We start from the raw sequence: 27,923 nt of genomic DNA, 5'->3' as shown, positions 1-27,923 counted from the left end.
CAGCTGCTTCTTTACATGAAATACAGGCCCTGTTTTGAGCATTACTCTTCTCAAAATACAGAATTCTACAGCTTTATCAAGTCTCAGCACTTGATCCCAAAGCTCCAGGTTCCATCCAGTCAGTCCAGACATGGATGAGGGAGTTCCAGAATGGAACCTAAGCCCTCCTGGCCCTATGAGCTCCCACTGGGGATGTAATGGGGTGCAGCCAGCAGAGTATTGTCCTCCTAAAGCCTATGCTGGACCTTTTTATTTCCAAAAAGAGGGAAAAGTAAGAAAAAGAAGATAAATCTCTTTAGGGAAAATACCCTATAGTTTAATTGAAATGGCAAATGCAAAGTTAAAAAAAATTAATAAAAAAAGCCGGACATCTGAAAGATTCAACAGTAGAATAAATATATATACATACAGCAGTTTTCCAAATAGTAATGTCTTAAAAACATACAGCAGCTCTCAGGAAAATGACAGACAATACTAATAGTGACATTCTGTTTAAATATTTAGTATTTTAATTTAAGAACATGCACTTTCTCTTCTGTATATATTTCAGGAAAACACAGAGTCATGCTGTAAGCATGAGGTCATGTTTATTATTAGTTTTCTCTTTTTATTGTTCCTTTGGAAAAAAAAAAAAGTGTATGATTTTTGCTGTTCATTCTCTTTTCTTAAATTACTGAACAGAGCCGAGTTCTGTGTCCCAAGTGGGAGCAGATCCTGAGGAGAATCCTCTGATGCCTTTCTGCAATAATGGAAAGCTAAGTTGGATGTGTTGATCCTGACTCAAATCTTTTAAAAAACTACCTCATCTTCAGATTTGGCAACAAACAAACAGAATGCCTGCACTGAGGCTTTGTCTTCTCTTGATCTTCTCTCCTTCTTGAAGTTCCTATGAGTTCAGTGGGATGTTTGCTCCCAAGGGTTTTCCTTGACATTCAGATGATGTGAACTGCTAAGGAGCAGGCCAGTCCTCCCTCCCCTGCAGTTTTGCTGCTTTCTCTGACAGATGCATGATAGGCACAGCCCTGTGCTGTCAACAGCACAGAAAGGACTTGTTATTTCACTAAAACTCCTGAGATCTAAACCACAAGTCAGTTCTTCAAATGTTAACAAGGAAGGTCTTGAAGTTTGCATCTTTTAGATGATGGCTCCTCCATCTTCAGTGCTTCTGAGTTACTGCAATCAGATTTGCCCTTATCCAAGACAACAGTGATGCCAGACAGGAGGTACCCTCCACCTCCACTCATGGTCAGCTTTGGGTGGCTGCGATCTGGTAAAACCTTTAAAAAAATAAACAACAACAACAAAACACACCCCAGAACCAGCACCTGTAGAAATCCACTCTGTGTGTGTGCACATCATGTGTGTAATTTCAGTTTACAGGATAGGCTGTACATTTTTTCCCCAGCCACAACAACAAACAGGCATTTGGGAAGTGTATTTATCTTTGAAGAATCCAGCTGTAGAAACCCGTAATACTACAGGCTGCTGCCTCACTGGTTACTGCTTCATGGTATTGCCAGCAAGATTGTAAAGCCAAGGTTTGAGCACACAGAAGTGCCACTGTGTGCTCAGAAGTGAGGTACTCTGCAAGAAACCACAGCTGCTGCACAAACCAGCCTGGAGGAATTCTGTGATTTCCAGTTCTGTCCCTAGCACCTTTCTGCAGCCACCCTTAGGGTCAGACACAGCACTGAGCCATCCCTTTCAGCCACATTACACCTTTTGTAAGGACTTTCCCTTCAGCTGTGCTTCCTCCTTGCCCTGCCATTTGCAGTCTCAGAGGTTTTCCCTGTGTCCAGGACACCGCAGTGCTGTTCTCACTGCAGCTGGACACAGGACCCCTGGCCAGGCCCACCTTGTGTGCACATCTAGGAATTACTAACACCCTGTCACTTTGCTACAAATATTTCAGCAAATGTTTAATGAAATGTAAGAAAGTAAAGTCTTTCCATTTGAAATTGCTACAATGAAGCATTAAAGCTCTTCAGAATGCCCAGTGCTCTGGGGTAGAGCAAATGCCTGAGCTTATACACTGTTTCAGCCAAACCCCCATATTTTCAGGGAATGTTTTGCTCCCCAGCATTCCCATGGTTTTGGCAGCCCCTTACTGCCGTCCTTACCTGGTAGTTCCGTAGCCAGGTTTCAGACAGCTTCAGGTTGATGACTCCACCTCTTTCTCTCAGCTTGGTGTAACAGTCTAATAATGGCTTAGAAAAACCAAAGAGGAGGTTACAAAGCGGAATGGATCGCACTTGAACTGAACAGCTGAAGTAACATCTTCATTTACCTCTTTGTACTGGCAGTAGACAACAAAAGGCCTCGAGGGAGCAACAAATTCCAACAAAGAAAGTAACAAGGGTGTGGGATGAAACTTGCTGGCTACAATTAAGCTGCAAAAGAAGTTTCATGTGCATTAGTTTTCTGCTCCCGAAACTTACTCATCAAGTGACATTTCCTCCTCCTTAGCACAGCAATCAATTACAGAAGTGTCTCATCAGCATGTCTTCATTGCTCTGCCAACTCCCCAAATATAAAAACAAATCATTACTTCCTACGGGCGTAATTAAGAGGCTGAAGCATTGCTCCCCAAAGTGCAGAACATTAAATGCATTGCAAGAGCACTCACTTCAGCTGTGTTGGGCTCCACAATAACTCTTACAAAGTAGGAAATTTTATGTTGCTTGCTCTGCCCCAAGACCATTTTCCAAATGCAATTTAAGTTTTGTGACTGCCAAGTGTTGCTTAGAATGTAACCTGAGCCGTGACTCTTTAGACTGAGTAGTCTTCATTAAATAGTTTTATATAAAAGAATATTTCAAGAGAGAACAAATCCTTAGTAGGCATGACTAGAAATCTTTTAAAAAGAAACTTACATCCTTGACAACCTAAAGGCTTCATATTCTATTCTCCATCCTCATTTTAACATCACAGGATGACTTGGATCTACAGATGGTTGAGATTCTCTACAGCTATCTCCAGTTTTAATCCAAAACAATCACTGCTGAACTAGATTGCAAGAAATGGTTGGTAATTAGTTAATAAGCTGTGCTTGTGCAGAAAGAACGGGCTAATTAAACTCCTTCTCCAGTGTACAGAGACTACTGAGATGCCCCATCAATTAACATTTGTTCTCCAGGGGAATGTGCAGCACTGGAGCAGAGTTAAACTTCCTGACAAAAGGGAGGTAAAAATTGATGTTCAATTTTGTAAATACAACGGAGATAAGGAGGTGAGATAATTCTTTTTCAGTTGCTCCCACTTTGGCTGTTTGCCAGCCATGGCCTTGCAGGCCATTTGCTTCAAATGCAAACCTCAAAAGAATGGTGCTCCACAATGAACCAAGCAGGCCATAAAGGAAAGACTCATCCAGTGCCTTGGAAGGCTTGGAATGCTGCACTGGCACTGCCAGGGGCTCTGCCAGGCTACAGGAAGGGAAGTGAGGGCTGAGAGACTGGGAAAAATCAAACGCTGCCCTTTCATATGGCGGCACAGATTGCTGCCAGCAGGGAGCCTGGCCAGGCACAAAACTGATGCAGTGGCTGAGGGGGGAGCAGGAAGAGGCAGAGGAAGGACAGGGAAGGGCAGAGGGAGGGAGGTGGTCTAATTCTGAACACATGGAGTGTCTATGAACCAATTTCTGCTTCCACAGTGTCTGGAAAATGGAATAGCCTATCTTTAAAGTCTTCTTAAAAGAATACCAAATACCCAATGAGTATCTTCCTTTTTCCCCTCAGTGGCCTAATATCAGACCTCAACTCTCATAAAAGGAATCGAACAAACAGATCCAATACAATGTTTTACCACACAACAGCAGAAAAGATAGAAATTTTACTGAAATGGTATCTTCTACACTCAGTAATAAATACTGTTAAAATCAGGATCCCAAGAATTCTCCTGAAGTTGGTACCCACCTTCACCTAATGAACAGCTTTTCTTTACTCTGCCAGTAAGTCCCAGTCTTTCTCCCCACCTCCAATGTTAACCAGCTTTTTCCCTATCCTTTCCCTGTTTCTCTCCTGTAAAACAAAACCAAACCCTTACTTTCCCTGCCTGCATCTACTCAGGTAGAGTCGATAATTTGAAGCATTTCTTTATTCCCTGCCAAGGTTTTTATGTTACCCTGTGGTTCCTGATCTCAAGGAGCAGTGGCTATAAAAGGCAGATGACTGAAGAAAGGGGATCAGGGCTGAGCCATCTGGGACGGTGCACTCAGGCACCATAAATTCTCTTTATCCCCATCATGCTGGAGCCTTCCTAAAGCAAGGAATCATTCATCCCTTCAGGAATGTCATTGTTACAGCTTTCATGCATTAGAGAGGACAAAAGGAGGATAAAAGTGATTGAAAACAAATAAACAAAGAGACAAATACAAAACAGGCTTCCTTGAACTCAATCAACAACTGAATGTACTATTTTACACGAAAGGAAACAACAAATATTAATTTCCCTTTGCCAGATCATGCAGAGACATTAATTACAGTGAAGGTGCAGGAAACAGCAGTGAAACCGGACCCAAACACTGCCATTATTCAGGCAGCCCAGTGGTCCCAGCCACAGGCACTGCCACAGACGTGCAGAGCCTTTTACAAACCTCCTTGAACATTTTACTGCTTCACAGAACACAGAATGACCTGGTTCTGCATGTTTATAAATTCTGACACTTAAATATGCTAGATGAGGTATCTGAATGAGCATTAGTTAAAACATTTCATAGTAATAAACCCCCCAAATGATATACAAGCATTTTAAAATAACCAGTAAATGTGCAGTAAAACTTATTCGTGGGAGAAAAAACCAAATATGAATGTTACTAAATTAACTAAATTACTGTTACTTGGTTAACTTGAATCACTTCAGCATTTGCTAAGAACACAGTGAAAAAGTCACACCCACTAAATGCTCTTACACTGTTGTGGCGCTCAATTTCTAGGAATATATTGATTGTATTTGTTTTAAATTTATGACCTTAAATCTTTGTGCTAAATTGTTCCTCAGGAATAACTGAACCTGGCTAAAGCAGGCAAAATAAAGTTATGTGGTTTTTTCCTGTGTAAAAAAGAAAATAATTTCTAAAAACAAACCAGCCAATACAAAACCCCAGAACAACAAATTTAGTTCCACTTTAATGAACTTAAAACCTCAGGTTCTACTTTGTCAATTACAATCCTTTGATTTTTTTGACAGTCATTTTGTATTAGATTCTACCTGGATTCTGTTTTTCTTTGGATAGATTTTTTTATTTTTAATATTTGCTTATATTTAGTTGACTTTTAAATCATTTCAAGCCATTTACATAAAAGAAAAAAATCTCAACCAGGTAAGGACTAACCAAGACCAAGACACACTTGTTCTGCTTGCTGTCTTGTGCCCTATTGGTGTTCCTTTTTGTTTCTTATCTCTCTGCTGTTTCCAGTGAATTGTTCTTATCTCAACCCCTGATCTTTGCCTCTTGTGCCCCAAGTTCTCTGGGGCACCCATGGTCCCCATGGTCTGGGGTGTTTCAGTGGGAGCACAAAACTGGGGAATATTTCCCAAACTATGACATTCCCAAACTATGACAACTCTAACCAGACTCACCCATCAGCATTCTTCTCTCTCAGCAAAGCAGCAGCTTCCTGCAGCTTTTTCCTTCTCTCCCACTGTTTTATTTGCTTTTCCCGAACCTTTGAACAACAAAACAAACAGTTGGCACTTTAACTGGTAATTATTTATCGAATCATTATTGCCTGGACTGCATTTTCATTTTCTGCATCTTCATGTAAGACAAAAGACAACTTGCAGAGTTCCACTTTAACACCTGACTAAGCTGCATTTCAGCAGGGCTGAATCAGACAGCAGAATTTTATGTCCACAGACATTGTGGAACTTGAACAGCCACAATAAATATTCTTACATTTTCTTTATTTTCTTTTTCTTTGTTCTCTTTAAATTCTCCATCTTCAGCATTAACGTCCATGGCGTCTTGCTCTTCGGTTGGATTGATCTCCATAGCTGCTTCAGGAGCAGGTTCCTCCTCTGTTTCCTGGAGGGAAGTCTGCTTCTCCTCAGTCAATCCATTGCTTTCCTCTTCCCCCAGTGCATTCTCCTCAGGGTCTGCAGGCAGAGTCTCCGTAGTGAATGTCCCAGACAGGAGACTCTGCACTTTGCTGAGAGGAAATTCATGAAGATTATCAAAGAAAGGTTTGGGAAACCCAAAACAACTGGTGGCAGCTCTAACAGGTCCTCCTCCTGGGTACATCTGAATGATGGAGCCATAGCCTGTGGGAGGGAAAGAATCAAAACACATTGGAAAGGCAGAATATTAAAGTCCTTTCTAAAGTGCTTAAATGAAGGGTCCATTTAAGAACAGGGAAGTAAACTGCCTGCTATTAATCCAACCATCAAATTAACAAGCTGTGGAAATATGCTTCAAGTTGGAAAACCTTTATTGAAAGGACAACAGTTACTGAAACTCAAAAGGACAAGGTAACTCATGGAAAATTTGTGTACTAAGCACATATTTAGGATTAGCTCAGAACATATAAGCAGTGACAAAATGCTAGAAAAGCTAATTTAATTAATAATTAGAAGACAAAATTTCTACAGCTTCCATTAGTTATTTATGGATGTGCCTGGATAAAACCTGAAGGTTAATTTAAAGAGCTTTATTAGGCAAAGAATGTCTTTAACATCCAGGCTCTAAAGGAAGAGCTGTGAGACATTAAACACACTAAAAATAACTTTTCAATAGTTACACTGAAATTACATCTTATTTACTTCAAAAAGTAGCCCTATGGCCAAAAGTTGCTGAAACAAAACCAATCTGTAGCAGCACTGCCTGTGTGCTTCCCAGATGACAGACAGCACATCTGTGTGCACATCACATCCCACTTCCTACCTTTCCAGGCTTCTGGAATGTAATTGTCACCTCTGCCTGGTGTCTTAGAATAATAAAACTGCTTAACTGAGTTTGAAAAACAAACCAGGAGTCAAACTTCTCCTAGAATATGCTCAAGGAAATGTCATATACTTTCAAAATATACATTTTGCAGAGCACACATTAAATCCGGCACAGGGAACAAGACGAATGGCAACATTCCAGTGCTGTCTGAATTCCACTGGCACTATTCCTGTTCTTTGCCATTCACTTGCCTGGACTTCCAGGTGTCTGGAAAAAATCTACATACAAGCTCCTTAGAGCTTTTTCTGAACTCAATGTCATTATGCTAAGAGAGGAACTAAAACAGATCTACATACAAGGCTACCAATTTAATCCAAATTAATGATATAAACAACTATATCAAATTTAATTCTCAATTAGTTTTTTATGTTTTTTTTTAAATTCTGAAAAATAAATCCAACAGATGCAAAATGCAACTTTCCCAAGTGGAAAAACAAATCTTCCTTTGAATCCTGGAGGTGGTAAAACCAGATTTCCAAAGCTGAGGAAGCGTTTTGAAGCCCTGCCTTTTAGCAGTGTCACACAGGTGTGTATTTCCCTTGGTGTGTGCATGACTAAGGTGTGACTCACCCCCCATTCTCTCCATCACAGCCCCAAGCACCAGGCCCGAACACGTTTCCATGACAATCATCTTGTTGCCAGCGTGGATGTTTCCCAAAGTCAGCATCTGAGCTAGGGTGTCGTATCTCAAGTGGCTGGAAGATGAGAGGGAATTATCAAAGTTTGCTTAGAGATACTGCCTACTAGCTCGGGAGCCTGCCAAAAAAAGTTGGATTACCAGAGATTTTCGGGAAGAGCATCAGGAATCTTCACCTGAAGTTTGCCCATGCAGAAACTTTAATAATTAAACATCTGGTAATGAAGAACTAGAACTGGTACCAACAAGAAATTAGCCAGGAAAAGCAAAAGTAGGATATGCAGTAGGATGCACACAGCAAAGTGGACATCTTGTGCTGTGCCAGTCAGAGAAAGTATTATTCTAAACTTTTGTTTGTTTTTCTCTCTGACATGTCAGCTTGGTAAAGAAGAAATGGTATGGATGTATTTCCTGATCCAGTAATGAATCCCTTGTGATTTTCACCTGTTTTGCTGGAGCCTGCACCACCTGCAACCCAGGACCAAAACCCAACACATGCACTGAAGAGATTCAGTGATAGCTACACAAATTACAACTGATCTTAATAGTAAAATAAAGCCAGGTGACAGAAATGGGGAAGGAGAAGGAAAAAGGGTTGAGAAGCCTTAAATAATGTATATTTGAAGATTTTAAATCTCAGCATCTTAGATCTACAACTCCTACGGTAAAAAAATGTATCGGTCCACCTTTAACATCTGTAACAATGTATCTCTTCAGTTAGGCGAGCAAAAATCCAGCCGGGCCACATCTTTGTAGTCATGGCCCCCTCTGACTCTGACCCCAATGCTACCCACACGTTTTTAAACTCTGGAGACTTGGGATTGACGATTTTGAATCCCTGACACATTAAAGGCAACAATTCTTGCTTCTGGTAAGTGGCAGGTTATTTTGTTACTGAGCCAGAAAACAGAGATGTTATGCCACCGAGCAAAGCAGGAAAGAGATACCTTTGAAAATGTAAAGAACCTCTGCCTGCATAGGTAATAAGCAAGGTGGTGGTGACAGAGAAATGGTAAAAGCTGGTGCTGCATGCAAAAGAGTTTTCCTGTTTGCTGCAATATCGATTCATTTTCTGTATCACATTATCTTTCATTAATGTGCAATCCCTGTGTTCACAGGAAAAAGAGAAGAAAGGTAAATATTGTATACTTTGGTATAGTGCAGGTGTTTAAAAAGTATTAAACTATCTTTCTGTTATCATTTGAAAAAAGAAACAAAATGAAAACTCACTTAATTTTTCCAGGTTCCCTTGCATAATACATGGTTGAAAGGATGCGAGTGGATGGTTTCACGATTGTAATAACTGCCTCATATCTGTAAAAAAACCACAGTAATGGTCTTATTTTAATCTCAACAATTTTGGGAATTACCAAGTATTTTTCACATTTTAAAATTCACTTACTTTTTTTTCTTCTTCTTTATGTATTTATCTTGAGCAAATTCTGTTTTGTCTCTGAATGTTGTGCTGTTCTCTATTAACTGTTGAACTATTTCCTTGGAAGAGACAATTCGTTTTTGTTACGGCCAGCATTTATTTCTCATGCATTTCATATATAGTATTTTTTTAAACAAACACTGAAAATATTTTCTTCCAGTAGAGGCATGTACACCATTAACTTCTCCTGACACTAATGGCAAAGTCAATTTCTGTTAACCAACAGGACAAGTGAGGCACTACACTGACTATGTGTAGGAATTTAATCATACAGTTTTGCATAAAAATGATGAAACTGAAAATGCTTATCCTGGAATGTTCAGTAATATTTAGTTTACTCCAACTCCCTCTTTGGGAGGGGGAAACCTCTCTGATTTCAGCATCTCTGAGAGCATCTTTTTTCCCTGTTTCATGTAGTTCCTCCTCGCTGGTCTGGTTAATCACCAGACATCTCCCTCACTCCAATAATTTTTTCAGTCTCACAAATTGTGCTTTACTCCTGCATCAACTCCTTGCACACTCTCCAACTCCTTAGCATTTATTATTTCCTACAATACTCCACCTGACTTTTTCCTTCTCTAGCTCCCAGGGTTTCCCAGAATTCCAGTTTTGGTTTCTTGGTCTCCTTGTTCTAATCTCCACCCTTTGCCAACCCAACTCTTTCTCATGCTTTCAGATTCCAGCTGGAGGGATCATTAGGACCTCCAACAAAACCAAACCAACCCAACAGAACTCTCCTTGCTCGGGGTTTGTTTCCATGCCAGCAACACAAGAACAAATGCTGCTATTTTGGGTTCTGTGTTCCAAGTAGTTTAACAGCTAGAATTTGGGGTTCTATTAAACATGGAGGGGAGGAGTGACAAAAGGAATATTTTCAATTTGGACACTGCAGCTCCCACTAGGCTTTAAAAACCTGCTCAAAAAATAGAGTGGTGCAAATACTCCTCATTTCCTATTGCTGCTTTTCAGGGCATTATTCCTTCAAATACTTAACATGTGTTACTAGTGATGTGAAACAGCATCTCTTTCTTTTTTGCTTTATTCTAGGAAATAAATCAAATGCAGTGTCTGGGTTGTTTATGTTGTTTTGTAGGGTTTTCTTTGTTCCAGTGAAATTTACAGTTGAGGAAACTGGGAAGTATCCTGCATCACCAAGACATGCCATTCACAAACAGGAATTCAGATTTTAACAGACATTTTGGGAGGAATAATATCTATTGCTGCTAATGTAGCTTAAAATAATATTCAGTTACAGTGCAGAAAGCAGAGTTAATAAAAGCACAGGAAATGCATGGCACAGGCATGCTGAGGACTTACAGGAAAGTCAGAGTGATCTTCTGCCATGGATAGTGAAAACAAAAACCATCAAAGTTATCAGCCTGATCAATACATTCTTCTTCAAGAGATAACACAACCAGCAGCACAACCATGGAAACAGAAGGACCATTCCAAACTCCTTGGACCCAGCAGGCAAAAGCAGAAAAACTGCTCCAAAGAGCAGCTCCAAAGAGCAAGATGCAAACAGGAGATGAACTTGATGTAAGCATGAGCAATTTCCTGGTTTTATTACAAAGGGTAAAGACGAGCGAGAACTTTGCCTGACAGCATGTGCAGAACAGAACTGCTGCAATGCTTCAGTAGCATTTAAGATCCCTTACTTTTGACAAGGTGCAGGGTTAAATACCAATGCCTTTTCTAACAGACCAGAAGTGATCTCTTGGGAATACTCTCAGCTTTCCAGGTACAGAAAAAGCACCAGCATCACCCCTGTCTGGCAGGTACTGCCTACAGGCACGCTGGTGGTGCATTTGCTACACAATGCTATTTGTTAAGACTTCCTTTTTATCCATAATTCTTTTCTGCACCTTTGATAGTCTAATTATTGCATGATTTTAATGCCTCTGTAATACAGAAATAGTATTTTGAACCTTATACACAAGCAAAACTAAATGGTGATTATGTGAGCTGTACTTTTTATCTGTTATGACTTCTGACGCCATGAAAATTTATACTTTACTCTCCACTGACAAAGTTGCCATAAAGTTTACATAAAGTTTTCTCTGAAAACAGCCTGAGCATTTCTGTAAAACCAAAAAACATGACTTGACCAGAAGAACAAAGAAAAAGCACTGAAATCTATGCACAGATAGAAAGAATATCCTTTTTTCGGAAACTAAAATATAACCATCAAGGTAGCACAGAAATGACACCAAAACCTTATTTTTACCTGTCCTTTAATACCCTTGTCCTTCAAAGCCTTTATGTCATCATGAGTCAGTTTTTGAGACTTCCCATCGTCAACTATGTTACGATTATCTGTCCCTGCTTCCTTTGTTTCTAAAGGAAAAGGATATAGATTTGTAAAATCTACCTCTAAATAAGTGGGAGAAACACATGATTTTAGTGTCACAGAAAGCAGATTTCTCGTGGTTAAACACACATTTTTCATGGCCTTGCAAAGTACAGCCTAAGCAATGAAATGTAGTATGTGAAGTAAACCTTAATGTAAACAAAATCACCCAGACTAAGGTTCAAATTTTCTCCCACATCAAAAAGCTTATTTGTTACAGGACTCGTGAAACCGCCGATCGAGACAAACCATGCACTTTCATGACAGAGGGAATATAAGTAACATGAAATTATCAAATGATTCATAGAAAGCTTTCCCAATTTCTTTGGTATCATCAAAGAAACAAATTAATTTGAAATAGTTTTTCCAACTATCGATCCTCTGGGATACCTGTGGTAGTCTCTTCCACCTCTTGCTTTGGCTGGAGGTTTCCACCACTGGTTACTTCAAATGTAGTTCCATAAATATGGCCAATGGCATTATCCAGGTAGAACCACTGCTTCTCAAAAGTTATTTTTCTGAAATAACAGAAAAGTGAATGATACTTAAAGCATTATTTTTAGTATGCTTGAAACCCATCATAATTGAGTTTAAACTATAGCTTTATATATGACATTTTCATCTATATCCCTGAAGAAAAGCAGGACAGGCATAGTGAAATTAACCACAAAACCCACATTAAACTGGTCAGGAAAAGAACAAAGAACTTAAATACACCATATAGGAAGAACTTTTTTTTTCAGTTCAAATGAATTTTCAGCTGACAGATAAAACAAGGCTATGGCACTTGGCAGTATAATTTTTGACAGAGCAAGTAAGTGTATTAAATCTAATCTGGGTCATTCAGAGTAGTGCAAAAAGATGAGCATGGACCTGTGCTTTGCAAAGCTCCTCTGAAATAACGTTTTCCAAAAAACTATGAAGAAAACAGACATCAGAGTGTGTCCTGTAATCCTACAAGTGTTAATTAAAAAAAAAAAAATTACTATCCCTTTCATTTCGATTGCACCAAGGCAGGTTTGCATCTTTTCTTTCTTCACAAAAAACAGGATCCACAAAGCCTTTAGCTTTCAGGCTGACCAACAAAGTCTGCCTTGCTATCCATGGAAATACCAGTCCTGGTAAATGAAAGAGGTAGCAGGATCTATGCCACACTCACATTCAAATCAAAACTTGCCAATATGAGCACTAACTATGCAAATTATACTCATCACTAATTCAGAGCTACACCATTTTCAAACAAGTCTCATTCCAGCATAGTACCTTTAATCTCCATCCTACTGAATCAGATGTCTGCCCACACTACCCAACACCGACTTCTACACACTGGCCTACAAAATTGTCTGCTGCCAGGGGAAGAGCCCAGGCTGTGATTTTAGCATTTCCTGCTGGGCTGCAGGCGCCTTCCTGCTATGCCAGTTGGCCTGGGAGAAAGAAAGAGGAGCCCTTTCATGGCAGCCCCTCCAAAGCAGCAGCTACCCAGAGCTGAGTGCCAGCATCTTCCTGCACACTAACACCGCGGAGCACGCTGAGGGCAATTAGCGATCCCTGTTAACACTGCACAGAAATCGCGTGCCACGGCGAGCTGAGCACGACGACGACCACGCTGTTCAGGCTCCTCTTCACTCGGCAGCGGTTTGACACCGACAGCGCAAAACTCTCAAATCCCTTTCACATTCTTACGAGACACGCAGCCAGCAGATCTCCCGGGTTTGAGGGGAGTTTTGCCATAGAAACCGAGGCAACATTCAAACATTTCCCGTCGACTGTCACACGAGCCTCGCGAGGCCGCTGTTCCTGCCCGGCACGGCGGGACAGCCGCGGGCCACCCCGGCGGGACAGGGACCGGCACCGGCACCCCCTTCCCTCCGGCGGGGCCCGCGACAGCCGCACCGAGGCTGGCGGGGCCGGAAGGCACAAACCTCGGCCGAGGAGCCGAGCGGCACCGGGAGCCGCCAGCGCGGCCCTCACCTGCGGCGCAGCACCGACACCGCCTTGAAGACCTCGTCCCGCTTGAGCACGGCGCAGTCGCCCTCACGGATGCGCGCGCTCGGGCCGCCCTCCATGGCCGCCGCCGCCGCTCGCGCCGCGCCCCCGCGCAGGCGCCGAACCCGCACGGGCGGGGCCCCGCCGGCCGCGCCTGCGCAGTGCGGCAGCGCGGGCCGGGGGCGCGGGAGGCGCCGCTGAGGGCAGCGATCGGCGGCCCGGCCCCGGGGCGCTTCAGCGGGGCTGCTCTGCGCCTTCCCCCGAGCGTGTGGTAGGGAGAGAAAGGCACAGCCTCCCGCGAGGCGCCCTCTGGAAAATAGCACTAATTTAAATTAAATATCTTCTGGGAAAATTTGCTTCCTCGCCTCGGTTTGTTGTCGCGTCCCCAGACTGGCGCCGGCAGCCGCCGATGAGCAGGGACCTCAGAGGCAGGGGATGCGCCCGGGGCAGAGGCTTCCCAGGGTGGCGAGGCGGAGGATGGCGAGGAGGAGGATGGCGAGGTGGAGGATGGCGAGGCAGAGGACAGAAGGGAGAGCCCAAAAGGATGCCAGAACCTGGTGAGCCAGCCCTTGTGCTTCTACCTGCTTTCCGAAGCCATATTACTTTTCATTTAACGCACTGTGCTAGGCAATTACAGTTTGTCTCCCGTGGTCAAAAGAATCACTGAGAATAAAACTTGCACTATTTTACTATCCATATTCTTTCAATCCACATTTTTTTTTTTTTCCCCCCCTAGGAAAATCTCGACTAGTCCAATCAACGATGGACCAATTTATTCCCTATAAGGGCTGGAAACTTTATTTCTCTGAAGGTATCTTTAGACGAAAATTATATGTAGCAAGTTTTTTTTTTTCTAAAATTGGTTATACGTAGTGTTAGTAGAGTTATAAGTTCAATAAAGAACAACGAAAATTTCATATATAAAAACGTAAAATAAAGACTTCACTCTTGTGATTACTGTAATCTCTGTGGTCATTACTGGGATACTGTGGAGATTATAATCTGCCTTAGTTTTGCAATGCAGAAAAATAATGGAAGAAAAATTACTTGTTTATGTATTTTGTGAAGTGGAAAGAATTATTTCTGTCACTAACGTGGTGTGTTTCTAATTAGTTTACAATGACAAGTCTCCTTTTGTCCAGAAGACTCAAGCGTTTGAAAAGTTTTTTATGCAGCGCATTGAGCTTTATGATAAGGTAAAAAACAAACCCAAACATATCCCACCCCAACAACCTGTTGTTGATTCAGGAACACTACAGATTTTTGGGTGGTTTTCTTCATCAAAAGTAACCTCCTTTATAGATCTGAAACGTTTAGGACATAATTTGGGTGTTTCACTTCTAATTTGAAGTGTGTTTTATCATTTACAATGTTTCCCAGGATGAAATAGAAAGAAAAGGAAGCATTCTCGTGGATTATAAGGAACTAATCCAAGACAGAGAACTGACTAAATCGATACCAAATATATCTACTGAACTAAGGGATATGCCTCAGAAAATACTGCAGTGTATGGGCCTGGCAATTCATCAGGTAAACATGAGGTTCTGATACATGGAAGCATAACCCTCGCAACAAAAAAGAACCAGTGACACTTAGAGGCAATTATGTTATAAACCCCAAATCTCTGTGTTTTCTTGTCTTAGGGGGAATTACTGTTTATTTAAAACTCAAATCCTTTCATCTCTTGCCTTCCTGTATGACCCACAAAATCACATTTTGAAGTTGCTTTGGTCTTGGTGCATTTTTGTTATTCATCATTGGAGCACCTGACTATAACGAAATGTAGTTCTAACACCTATGTCTCTCCCTACTGGAAGTTCTAATTCCTGTGGGCATCTGTGTCCCCCGTCCTGTTCCACCCAGGTGCTCACCAAGGACCTGGAAAGACATGCTGCGGAGCTGCAGGTGCAGGAGGGATTGCCCCTGGATGGGGAACCTATCATAAATGTGCCTCTCATCCATGCCAGGTAATGGGTGCTAAGTAGTTGCTCTTGCCCAAGGAAGAGCTGTTTGCTTCCTGTCTAATCCTTGCCTGTGTCCATGTATGGTGCTGAGGGCTTACATGTTTATGGGAAAACTGGGCTCTGTGAAGCCTTTTCCAGAACACCACTCTACATTTTGCTTTTTTCTTCCCCATGGCTTCATGTCCTTGTGAAGAAAAAAGTGAAATGAAACCTCCTTGTAAGCTGAATAAACAGCTTGAACTAGAAAAACTTGTAAGTGGAGAAGTGGCTTATAAGTAGAACAACTATTCTATAACACGTGTATTGATTAAAAGCAGAACTATTTAAATTTCTGTTGGCTGGAGGAGCTTTTAATGAAACAAGTCCTTAGAACTTCTTTTCTTTGTCAGAAGTAATGGGATCTCAGGCTTCAAGGGTCTGAGGGAACTGGGTGTAGAGCCCTATTGGAGTTCAAATGGAGTTTAAATTACTTTTTAAAAACTATTTTATTTTTTATGATTGTTTTTAATTCCCTACTGGTGGTGGCATAGCCATAATAAAACTTTGGTCCTTCCGTGTTGCAAGTCTGAGCTCCAGTCTTTATCCAAAACAATGGAAAGATACAGTTATGGATGACCATAAGGTAATGTCTGTTGTATTGCTAGGCCAGAGGTGTCACTGGATAAACAAACTGGACTGTTTGAGGCTGTTGAGGTGGATTCATGTGGAGAATATTGAATGTTCTGCTGCTTTCTAGAACAAGAATCAAAGGCTGTGCCATGGGTCCGCCGAAAAAATACTTCTGAGAATTTTTCCTGGGTTACCATTTTTAATTGGGAAGAGGATTTTTTTGTCTGTTTATGTTTGGATGGGTTTGGGGGTTGTTTTTGTTCTCCATTTCTGTGTGCTAATGCTGAACTTTGATGCAGAGTGTACAACTATGAGCCTCTAACCCAGCTGAAAAATGTGAGGGCCAACTGCTACGGCAAATACATCGCCCTGCGTGGCACCGTGGTGAGGGTCAGCAACATCAAACCCCTGTGCACCAACCTGGCCTTCGTCTGTGCCACCTGTGGGGATGTGCAGGGGGTTCCTCTCCCTGATGGGAAGTACACCCTTCCCACCAAGGTAAGCTAAAACCATTGAACTTCATGCTTTTTGTTGTGTTTTGACAAAAAGCAGCATCGCTGGTATTAAAAAAAAAGAAAAAAGAATTTAAAATATAGTCTTTAAAAGCTAGGCTAAACAACTGACACATTGAAAAAGAATTAAACATACCAGGCAACTTTTCTTACTGCAGACCCTTATTGCTTGTAAAAAATGTATGCTGCTGGAACAGGATGTGACAAGCAATGTGTAGAATCTCCCTGAAATCTGGAAAAAATAATATCTCTTTTAATTTCTATTTCACTAGTTAGGTTTAAAAAGACTCTTCCACCTTGCTGTGGTGGTTTTCTATGCCTACATTGTTTGGTTTTTTGTTTAGAACTTTCTATTTTAATTTTACTTCTTATTATCTGGATTTAAAAAGTCATTAGATATAGGACAGTGCCTGGTTATTTTATGTTTCCTCATGTGCTCGAGTGGAAAAAATTATCTTCTCTGGAACATCCATGGGTATTAAAAAAAACAACAAATCAAAAGCAACCAACTAAAAAATACCGCCCAATAAAAGCAAATGAACAATCAACTCAAAAAAACCCCACCAAAACCAAAAAACAAACAAACAAAACCCAGAGCAAAACACAACCAAAAAAACCACCCACTACCCCTTTTTCCCCCCTGCCCTGCCCTTCCCCAGCTCAAACCAGTTCACCAAGGCGCTCACTCGACTCAGCTGTTATTTGCTCTAACAGCTGTGAGTCAGGTGTGTGCACTTGATGGCTTTTCATTAATTATGTAATTTGTAGCCCTAATTTAACTGGCTTTTTTCCTGGAATGATACTGAATTATATTGCCTTGCTTTCCTTTTTTTTTTTTTTTTTTTTTTTTAATCAAATAAGGCAATTTCACCTTAGGGTTTTTAAAAAGGCTGGGAATGAATCAGAATTCCTGTTGTTGCAGTGCCTTGTTCCCGAGTGCCGGGGCCGGTCCTTCACAGCCGACAGGAGCTCGCCTTTAACCACCACAGTGGACTGGCAGTCTGTCAAGTAAGCACAAAAATGGGATGTGACAGGATGGCTCAACCCATGTTACACTGTGTGATTTTAAATATCTTATTCTTTTGCAGCAAGCACTCTCCAACACTTGTATCACAAAGCAGTTGGTTTATCCAAGCACTGGTATACTTTGTAACCTGCCCTGTAATAGTTCCCTGGAAATTCCTTCTGCCCTTACCGAGCTCCTCAGCTCTTTGCAGCTTTTCTTGATCACTTCTAATGGTGTCTATGATTTCATGATTCCCTTTAACGAGATGTAAGTCAGCTAGAAAAGCCCTCTTGGGTTAAACTGGTCAGCTGTGCCACTTGACCTGAATGAACTGGAAGTTTTCAGTTTAAAAACTCCCGCTGCTGTTGGCAGCTCCAGAGGGCACTGTTTATCACAGCTTCTTTGGTAAAGCTTGGCTTGGCTTGGCTTGGCTTGAAGGAAATCTCCGAGCTCCAAGTGCAGAGCCAGAGCTGGAACTTTCACAACCGGAGGGTGAACTACTCTTCTTGTTATGGTCTGAGAAGTTTCTTGGGCTGTTCTAGGGTTAGAATACCAATTAAGAATTCATGAGAGTGGTAATGTCTGAGCTCTTCATTGCTTTATATTGGTCCCTTTTACTTCATGTACCGTACTTATTTCTACACGAACATGCTCATCAGTGGTAGAATATCTGAATTTCAACCCGGAGTTCTGAGTTTTATGCAAAATTTATACCCATTTAGTGAAGTGTGACCTGAAGAAGATGCCCAGAGCTGCAGATGTTGTGTGCTGCAGTTGGACTGGAAGGTGCTGCACAGTGTGTGAGCTGCCCTTGTGTGTTGCAGGGTGCAGGAGCTCATGTCAGATGACCAGCGGGAAGCAGGACGGATCCCGCGCACCATCGAGTGTGAGCTGGTCCAGGACCTCGTGGACAGCTGTGTCCCAGGAGACATGGTCACAATCACAGGCATAGTGAAGGTGTCGAGCACTGAGGAAGGTGAAGTACAGCACCTGAGAACTCCTTTTTCCTACACGGGGGTTTTTTTGTAGTGCTTACTCAAGAACAACAACAGTCACTCCCCTTAACTGGAGCTCTCAGAGTTGAAAGTGCATAAAGTGTAAATTTCTTCAAAAGCTACCAGACTTTTACAAGGAAGAGTTGGTTTAGGACGTTAATTGATTCATGTTTTCCCTTTAATATCCCCTTCAGACATTAGGACAACAGTCAAACTGTTAGTTTAGCTTCCCTAGAGAAATTTTTCAACCCTTTTTTCTCCTTTTTATTCCTTTTATTTTCAAAGTGAAGAAATATGTTGTGCACTGTTCTGAAAGAATTCATTGCAGATAACTGCAAAACTGTTTTACTCTGAGACTTCATTTTCTGCTCAGTAATCAATCTATATAAAAAATTATTAATTATTAATTGCTGATTGATTATGAAGCTACATGTTTAATGCTTCTGCACCATGCATCTTTTTTCTCCTCTAAATATTCAGTGGAAACATTTTATATTCAACTTTTATTTGACTACAAAAATTCCTGGAAAAAATAATTTTTTCTGGGACAAAATTGTCTCTAGACATATGCCCTCCAATTCAGCAAAATATTTTATTGTGTATGTAAGTGGAGGGAACTTCAAAGAACAAGTGTAACTAGAAACTTATTTTGCATCAATTTTACAAAATGCAGATATTCAGTACTTAAATATGAACATGGCTGTACATGATATTTTTGAATTACTCTATGCCATTTGTAGATAATATGAGTCCTTATTGATAGAAGAAATGCTCCATCATCCTTTCTCAATTTTTCTAACAGGAGCTTCTAAAAATAAGAATGACAAGTGTATGTTCTTATTGTACATTGAGGCAAATTCTGTCAGCAACAGTAAAGGACAAAAACTAAAGAATTTTGATGATGAGACTTTTCAGAGATCCTTCATGGAGTTTTCCCTTAAAGACCTCTATGCTATCCAAGAAATTCAAGCTGAGGAAAATCTGTTCAGGCTCATTGTGAAGTAAGTTGTGTCAGACCTAGACCAGGTCTAGGATTAGACATGAATCAGTGTGACCACCTTCAGACAAACGTGACAGCTCATCCTAGAGCTGTGAAATATCTGAGCCTTGTGCAATAGAAACTGTCCTAGAGATCTAACAAACTGCAGTGGGAAGGGGACTTGGGAGGGAATGAAAATATTGCAGTGGGAATATTGGGACTTTGGGAGGGGCTTAGGGATACAAGAAGTTACCTGTGTTCTAGTTCAACCTTAGAAAGCTTTGGGTAGAAAAGCGATTAGTTAATTTTGTTCCTCACCATGTAAATTCAATTTGCAAATACCATTTTGTCCTCTGCTTTTCTACAGTGGAGGAAAGAGGTGCAAGAACTGAGCAAAGGGTGTGAAAGACCCTCAGTTCAGACTAAAAAGTACTCTTCTGCCTGGGGTGTCCCTCAGGCCCTCCCAGTGGAGTCAAAGAACAGAAAACTGGCACTTTAAAAAGAGAGTTACAGGTAGTTACTTGATTAAGAGAAGAATAGGTGCAGGTACCACTGGGAAGCTGCTTCTCCTTTGTCTTTGTGAGGGCTCAAGTGAAAAGCTGTTCTTATTTCAATCATTTCTGATTATCCAAAAATTTCAAGAAATTTGATGCTGCTGATGTCTGTTGGAAATTCAGCAACAGCTTCCCAAAGGTTTTATATGTTTGTTAAGGTGTTCTGAGATGAGAGACAGAACAAGGGATTGTTTGTAGTAATACATGATTTATCTTCCATTTATATGACCTTGTGCTTTGCTTTTCAGCTCTCTTTGTCCTGCAATCTATGGCCATGAGGTAAGTCATTTAACACCTCTGCTTGCCATTCCAGTTTGAAATGTTTCTGCCACATTCAACTCCTAAGGGATTCACAAAGCTTATCTGGGATGGGGGGAAGGGGCAGGGACTGTTTTTACAGGTGACTGTGGCTCTTTTGGTGTCAGGGAAGTGGCAGCCTTAGACCCTGAAGTTCAGTGATCCAGAAGGAAAGGTTATTACAGCCAGTTCTGGGGAGCTGTCAGTGTTGGTCACCACGATCAAATACTTACCAGTGTTGGCCTGTACCACAACAGATTGTGAAGGCAGGTTTGGCCCTGGCCTTGTTTGGAGGATGTCAGAAGTTTGTGGATGACAAGAACAGAATCCCAGTGCGAGGAGATCCACATGTTCTGGTTGTTGGAGATCCAGGATTAGGAAAAAGTCAAATGTTGCAAGTACGGTTTCCTTTATTACTATTTTCTGTTTTCCTCTATTTCCTTGTTATCTTGACTTGTAACCATGGTAGGATAACTGTGCTAAGACCAAAGGGCTGACTGAGCCTGGCTGGAGCTATCTTTTCATGTAGGATGCCTCAAGTATAGGACAGTATCCAAAGGGCTCTCCTGCTGTCCTCTCCTTCCAGGGAGCCTGTTAAAACACCAAATCGGGTGTCCTTGGTCAGGCCCATGGGCTTTCAAGTACAGGCTTACAGGCTTGCTGTCTGCCCTTACACAGTTCTTTTCACCAACCCTTTTCCCCAGTGAGGAGGTTCACTCCTTCCTGTCTTCATTTAGCTGGTCCATTGTGAAATAAAATAATATTCTTTGAACAAATGCTACTTTAAACACCATGTAACTCTTCTCCTGTGAGGTTTACTTCCATTCCTTACCTCATTTCTATGTTGCTAGCACACATTGGCTTTTTGGGAAAGTGACCTGCTGCTGTGTTTGGATTTTGATCTCAGTAGGCATTTCTGCATGACTATGACAATTAGTAATTTTTTTTTCCTTAAACTCAGTGATTTTTTAATTCCATGTCTTTTTCCATGATTACTGTGAAGTGAAGAAGGGACAGAATTCACCTAGACCTTCTTTAGAGAGTCTGAGTCTTTCTAACGTGGACCTGTTATGTTAGGATATGATTTGCAATAACTTAGCCAAAGTGATGGATTTGCATGCAAGTTGCATCCTAACAAACAAAATTTTTAAATTATTCTTTTGTTGAATGGGGACTCTCCAGCACAGAGTAACTGATTTGTTTGTTCACATTGTTACTAAAAAAAAGAATGCCATTCAAGAAAAGTTACTCCTACTGCTTTGCAGAAGTCTCTTGGGGTTGCAAGGAGTTACGACTTTACTGTTGGGCCATGTTCAGTAGAAAGAAACAAATTTGGGTTTATTTTGAATTATTTCTCCAGAATAAGGCTTATGAAATTCTTCACTTTGGGGAGGGAAAAAGTATTTGTTTCTCTTCTAGGCAGTGTGTAACATCGCTCCTCGAGGTGTGTATGTTTGTGGTAATACTTCCACCAGCTCTGGCCTGACTGTTACACTGTCCAGAGATGGCACTTCTGGAGATTTTGCCTTGGAAGCTGGTGCCTTAGTGCTTGGAGATCAAGGTAATCCATGTAATGCCACAGGTTCTGTGTAGCCACATGTGAGGGGCAGGAGTGTGTGTGCTGCTGAGTCTAAGATAAGCCAAAGTACTCAATTAACTGTGGACTAAAAATGTCTGTTTGAAGTATGATACTGGGTTTCCACACTGTGGGAAGTTCTGAGCTTCTCCAGTGACTTCTCTGGGGGCAATTGCAGGAAAACTTCAGTTCTGTAATTCACATAGCAGACTTACTGGGTCAAAGAACTAGGATTTTTTTTGTTCAGGAATCTGACTTGATGTCAACTGCTGGACTCTTACTGGTTTTGAAAAAGGACTTGCTTTTGAGATGTGTTGTCTATTTTTAGAAAGATTGTTTTGTCATCTTAATGTATTATCAAGAATGCTGCATGCCCAAATCAGGCTGGTTTGGCTGCATTGCCATGAAATGGAAACAAACCTGGCTGAAATGGAGACTTTGGCTGGTGTCTTCTGCAGTCCCTAGGGTTCTAAGTTGGACTTTGGATGTAACACTGGATTGTAGCACACACTTGCCCTTCAGTTAATGTGTTGTCTGCTAAGTCTTTGTCCTGTTTTAATTGCTTCCAGGAATTTGTGGAATAGATGAATTTGATAAGATGGGAAACCAGCACCAGGCTTTGTTGGAAGCCATGGAACAGCAGAGCATCAGCCTGGCCAAGGCTGGCATTGTCTGCAGTCTGCCAGCTCGGACATCCATTGTTGCTGCAGCAAACCCTGTTGGAGGACATTATAACAAAGCCAAAACAGTGTCTGAGAACTTAAAGTGAGCACTTTCTGAAATGCTGATTTATAGCTCACATTCAGGAGTAGATGCTTCTGGCAGCTTTGTAGCTTGTGTACAGTTGCTTTCTAGTTTTTTTGGAGCGTGAACACAAACTTTAATAATTTTTAGTGGCTTTTGAGAGAGAAATTGCTGTTCTACTTTATCCTAAATGAGCAGGAGAGGATCTTTTACATGTGTTTGAAGTGGAACAGAGTTGCTACAATTTTTCCTCTTCTCCAAGTACTGTGGTTCCTTGTCTTTCCAGAATGGGGAGTGCTCTGCTGTCAAGATTTGATCTGGTGTTCATCCTGCTGGACACCCCGAACGAGGACCACGACCACCTGCTGTCCGAGCACGTGATGGCCATGCGGGCCGGCCGGCGCGCAGCCTGCAGCAGTGCCCTGGTGACCCGGGCCAGCTCCCAGGAGCACTCTGTCCTCCAGGCTGCGTCAGACCGACCCCTGCTCGAGAGGCTGAAGGTGGGACTTGTCCTGGGGCTGCTGCATGGGATGCTCTAAAGGAAATTTGCTGTGTTGGGTTTCAGGAGAGAGCTACGGAACTGGGCTGGGTGTAATAATTTGATGTGACATGATCTGCAATGGAGTACTGAATCCAAATAAAGCAGTGTGGAAGCAAATCCTTGGGCATCTGCAACTCCATGGATTTGGAAAGTATAGGAGAGGAAGCATATTTCTTACTAGACTTCAGTGATGGCTTTGAGAACTTACAGTGTCAAATGCCACATCTTGGGAGAAATACTCCTGCTGGAGCTAAACCCCTGCACTTTTGGAAGTGGGATATCAGCAGTGATGGTTTAGTCTTCTGTGGAGCTGCAGCAATTGGGAATTTGAATTTTCTCTTTTTGAGAAAGGATTTAACTTTATAGTGAATTCTATTTGGCACTTCTTACCCTTGCAGATGAGAAGCCCTGCCTGCTTTTTCTGAAATGGCCAAGTGTGTGTGTGTGTTTAGATGTCTGAGCATAGTGTGGGGACTTGAAGTACACTGTTCATATACGAAGCACTAAAGCCCTTATAGTGGTGACTTCACCAGATAAAGCATAAAGATGATGATTTGATATTAAAATTTTTATTTTATACGCTTCTGACAGACAGAAATCTAACTCTTTGTGTTAGATCTCAGCAGGAGAAAACTTTGATGCCATTCCCCATCAGCTGCTGAGGAAGTATGTCGGATATGCTCGGCAGTACGTCCACCCAAACTTATCTCCAGAGGCTGCACAAGTCCTCCAGGAATTCTACCTCGAGCTCCGGAAACAGAACCAAGGAGCAGACAGCACCCCCATCACCACGAGGCAGCTGGAGTCCCTGATTCGACTGACAGAGGTAAATGCAAGCTAGAATGCTTAAGGGATTGAAAGCAGAGATTATTCCTAAGGTACTACCTAAATTCTATCATTTTTTATAGCTTATTCACCACTGTGCTTTTTTCTTTCGTTAAAAAAAGAAGTGAGAATGCAAGAGGCTTAGAAGTGCTTAAGAGCTACTGCTCCTTAAAACTTCTTATAAAGTAAAACACCCTTGAGAAGATGGAAAGAGAATCTGTCACATTCCCCAAAAGGAGAAAAAGTAGGTGCAGGCAGGAATAACCTGCTGCCCACCATGAACTTAGGATGCTTCTGTTTTCCTTTTCCCTAACGCTGCCTTAACAACACTATTTGTGATCTGCTGCTTCACAAGGCTACACTGCTACAAAGCAAATAAACTCCAAGCTACAGCCTAAAAGTGCAAGTATGCAGGAGGTGACATTGGCACACGAACAAAAAATAGAAAGATCTTCCTCTAATCCTGTCGGCTTTTATCTCTGCTTCTAAAATTTGTGCTTGTAGCCCTTGTAGTGATTGTAGCCCTTTTTCACATCAGCTATGATATATCTTAAACCTTTATGGTTTGTTTTTTTTTTCTGTTTTAAGGCACGATCAAGGCTGGAATTAAGAGAGAAGTCTACCAAGGAAGATGCTGAGGATGTAATAGAGATAATGAAATACAGGTAATAGAAAACACTGCTTTAAGAATAAATAAAGCATCACAGTACCATTCACTTGAAACTTTTTTCCTTTACATTTTCAAACACAGTGAAGAAATCACTTTATCAAGCTTAGGCCCATGATACTAATATTTGGGTTTGTTAGCTGCTTTTTAAAAGCTGACAGCAGCCCTTAGTCACATACAGCTGCTGAGGCTTGTGAGTTGTGTGATCACAGTGGTTCTGTGTGTCTGTGCGCAGTAATGCAGACACGAGACGCTGCTGAAGGGTTTCTTCTCCCATGGGATTACTCTCTGGTGCAGGTGAACAGTTAAAGTTTAAAAGTGATTTGGATTAATGCTTAGTCTAAGTTCCCTAGAGAGTGACTTGATGGTGGATTGTTTTCTACATGGCTTCTGAAAGCCCTCTCCAGCAGTTATGTTTTGGGATTCAAATCCACCTATGTTTGCTTTTATCTCCTGAGAGTTTTCTCTCTTTTTGTAACCTGTTTGTAGCATGCTGGGGACCTACTCGGATGAGTTTGGCAAGCTGGACTTCGAGCGTTCCCAGCACGGGTCTGGGATGAGCAATCGGTCGCAGGCCAAGAGATTCGTGTCTGCCCTGAACAGCGTTGCAGAGAGGACCTACAACAACCTCTTTGACCTGCAGCAGCTGCGGCACGTCGCCAAGGAGCTGCAGATTCGGGTGAGCTCGCCCAGCAGCCACCCCAGCAACAACAGACTGCCAGACCACTCACAGTTATTTATTGCCCAAGGGAGAGTAGCAAAGGCACCTCTGCTGTGCCTCTTTGCAATGACAGAAATAACAACAGAAATAACCAATTTACTGCTGTTAGGCCGAGCAGAGCTCCTGAAGTGTCTCTGTAAGCTTCACTGGCCTCACAGCTGTTTGCAACAGCAACTCCCTGCACTGGTGAGGGCTGATCTGACTGATGAGGCTGGTTCTGAGCAAGATTCTGGTTTCATCTGTGAAAGGCAATGTTGGTTTCAGTGCTTCATTCCCTCTGGCTCCCCAGAGGAAACACCTCTTTTTGTTCCCAAATTTAGACTTGTGGTGTCCCTGCTCTATTTCTGATGTTTCTGCATGACCTTCTCTGGATTAAATATGCCTTTCAGGTTTTCATTCCTGCTGCAGACATCCTAGGGTTGTATCTTGATAGGGACATCATGTAGGACACATGGCCACAAATGTACTCTGCCTTGTAATTGATTTGCATTCTGTACTTGTGGGGGCTTCAGCCAAACAGAATTATTGGTAGCTAATTCTACTTTTTGCTCCATTGACTACTTACTCAGTTTAATTCAAGTAACTCTAATTGTACCTTCATATATAGAATATTTTTTGCCCATTCAAAGTTTTATACCTGGAAATCAGGGAGAGTTGTAGAAATCATGCTTTTGTGTGGTAGATACTTCTGTTTCAGAACTGGAATTTATACAAATGTAACTGCAGCCTTTCTGCATGTCATAAAGCAAAGAATGCTACCTCTGGGTAACACTACAATAAAAAGAGTGTGTAAGTAAAGCACAAAAGTGGGGGAATGATGCTATGACACCTAGCAGGTGAACAGTTTGCTAAGGAATCTGACCTATTCTTAGCCCACTTTATTTCACTAAGTTCTTTCAAATGGTTCATGTTGCTTTACATCAGGTAAGATGTCATTCTCCAATTTGATATTTTTGTCTTTATTTTCCCAGGTGTCTGATTTCGAGAGCTTTATTGGATCCCTAAATGATCAGGGTTACCTTTTGAAAAAAGGTTCAAGAGTTTATCAGCTTCAGACCATGTGAGAAGAGTCACTGTGATGAACTTCCTTCAGACCCAGTCGTTCCACTGGACTGAGGGACCTGCAGTGGGGAGGCACATCCTGAGCTGAGCTGCACCTGGCACAGCCCTGGTATTTGCTGGGGTGCAGATGCCCCTGAAGAAAATAAATTGGAAAGCTGCCACAGGACAAACTGACACATGGTATTGCTGCCTGGCTCATCCTACAGGTCTGCCATTCCAAATGGGACTGTGCAGGGCTATAATGCACCTCATCATCCTCAAGGAGTGGAAGGTGTGGTTTTATACTGACATTATTACAGTGCCATGCTGGACACACAAATTTCAACCTAGAAATCTTTCATGAGAGGATGATATGAGCTGTACTTTTAGCACTGTAGTTCATTTGAAGTCTAGAAATGTTTCCAGAAAGTTGTGAAGTTTCATGTTGAGACAACACCATTTTATAGCTGTTACCAAATGACACTCTATTGAAACTGACTTGATTTTCTGCTTTGAAACTTGGTCTTTGAAGCCGAGGTTTTGTTTGAAATCCAAGTCTGTTTTAAAAAAAAATCCTTATTACAGTATTTAATTTGTAAAGCAGGGATTGGATTTTGACTTTCATTAAACTTTATATATGAGAAATATTATTTGTTCAAGCTGTTTAATGGCCATTACAAGATCTGTAACACCAACAGGTTCTGTTTGTTTCTGTGTAACTCTGTTCCTGAGACAGAACAATGTGTGCTCAGCACGAGTGAAGTGCTGAATGCTTCCTGACTTTGATGAAATCAGAATCATGGTCTGGTGCAATGACATGGCATGTGAGCAGCTTTCAGTGTAAGAGTTTAAAAACCCCAAACACGCCCCACCGCCCATAAAGAATAATGTATTTTAAAAAATCAAGAACACAGTGCTGATTCTTCTGTTCTCCCTCTTTTATTTCTCAGGTAAGATATGATGGATCTAAAAAAGCAGAAACACTGAAGCTCAGTGTCTCATCTTCTGGTTTAAGGGACATCAGGGTCTGACCTGCACCAAGCTTCCACAGCCCTTGGGTACCAAAACACAAGCTTTAGATGTCAAACAACATGTCCCACTTTTCAGTGCTGCCCAGCTGGGAACCTACCCCAAGGTACTTGAAACTGAAAACTGGTCTGAAGATGAAAATGCTTTAAGTATGAAATTATAGTTCTACATCTGAGCTCTTAAGGGACAAGGTCTGCTCTACCAACAAACTGGAAGCAGGTGTTAGATACCGATTTTAGCTTAGTACAGTGTTGGGGGATAGGAACGCGCCTCAGGAGCAAATAAAAGACTGCACCTGGAAAAGTAAACTCCTTCCTGCTTCTCCTTGAGATAAAATAAACGCGGGCAACCGCGGGCTTGAAGCAAGTACTGAGCACAAGAGAGCACTTGCGCTCTCTGATAAGTCTCTTAAGATAAAGCAAACCTTTCCGTTCCTCCCTCAAGGGCTTGGCCGGGAACGCTGCGGCCCCGCACCCGCCGCGAGGAGGAGCGGGATGAGCCTGGGCAGCCGCCCG

At 41.8% G+C, this 27,923-nt stretch overlaps 2 protein-coding genes across 2 annotated transcripts; one reads left to right on the top strand and one right to left on the bottom strand.

Moving 5' to 3' along the window:
- Positions 1-415: 415 nt before the first annotated feature.
- TRMT6 (tRNA methyltransferase 6 non-catalytic subunit) lies at positions 416-13,456 on the bottom strand. Its single transcript, XM_082302863.1, has 11 exons — positions 13,334-13,456; positions 11,753-11,880; positions 11,240-11,349; positions 8,980-9,071; positions 8,808-8,891; positions 7,511-7,635; positions 5,894-6,258; positions 5,578-5,663; positions 2,288-2,390; positions 2,121-2,207; positions 416-1,277 (listed from the first exon to the last, which is right to left on the bottom strand). The coding sequence occupies exons 1-11, from the start codon at positions 13,426-13,428 to the stop codon at positions 1,104-1,106; spliced, it is 1,449 nt and encodes a 482-aa protein (XP_082158989.1). The 5' UTR covers positions 13,429-13,456; the 3' UTR covers positions 416-1,103.
- Positions 13,457-13,754: 298 nt separating this feature from the next.
- On the top strand, positions 13,755-26,470 carry MCM8 (minichromosome maintenance 8 homologous recombination repair factor). Its single transcript, XM_082303311.1, has 18 exons — positions 13,755-13,905; positions 14,085-14,159; positions 14,462-14,544; positions 14,729-14,878; positions 15,212-15,315; positions 16,221-16,419; positions 17,356-17,441; positions 18,264-18,415; positions 19,237-19,435; positions 20,216-20,246; positions 20,522-20,662; positions 21,684-21,825; positions 22,410-22,605; positions 22,871-23,084; positions 23,742-23,951; positions 24,539-24,615; positions 25,107-25,296; positions 26,310-26,470. Exons 1-18 carry the CDS (start codon positions 13,758-13,760, stop codon positions 26,400-26,402), a joined length of 2,490 nt encoding a protein of 829 aa, XP_082159437.1. The 5' UTR covers positions 13,755-13,757; the 3' UTR covers positions 26,403-26,470.
- Positions 26,471-27,923: the final 1,453 nt, after the last annotated feature.

The sequence above is a fragment of the Coloeus monedula genome (assembly GCF_965178545.1).
Source record: "Coloeus monedula genome assembly, chromosome: 2".
Classification (NCBI taxonomy): Eukaryota; Metazoa; Chordata; class Aves; order Passeriformes; family Corvidae; genus Coloeus; species Coloeus monedula.
The sequence above is the reverse complement of the archived record's forward strand: the minus strand, read 5'-3'. Positions and strand labels throughout refer to the sequence as shown.

Coding starts and splice junctions, on each gene's coding strand:
- MCM8 (XM_082303311.1), top strand. CDS start 13,758: ATGAGCAGGGACCTCAGAGGCAGGGGATGCGCCCGGGGCAGAGGCTTC. Junction 18,416..19,236: donor GGTGTCGAGCACTGAGGAAG/GTGAAGTACAGC, acceptor TTTTTCTAACAG/GAGCTTCTAAAAATAAGAAT. Junction 22,606..22,870: donor ACAGTGTCTGAGAACTTAAA/GTGAGCACTTTC, acceptor TTGTCTTTCCAG/AATGGGGAGTGCTCTGCTGT.
- TRMT6 (XM_082302863.1), bottom strand. CDS start 13,428: ATGGAGGGCGGCCCGAGCGCGCGCATCCGTGAGGGCGACTGCGCCGTG. Junction 9,072..11,239: donor ACAAGGGTATTAAAGGACAG/GTAAAAATAAGG, acceptor GTCTCTTCCAAG/GAAATAGTTCAACAGTTAAT. Junction 8,892..8,979: donor ATAAAGAAGAAGAAAAAAAA/GTAAGTGAATTT, acceptor GTTTTTTTACAG/ATATGAGGCAGTTATTACAA.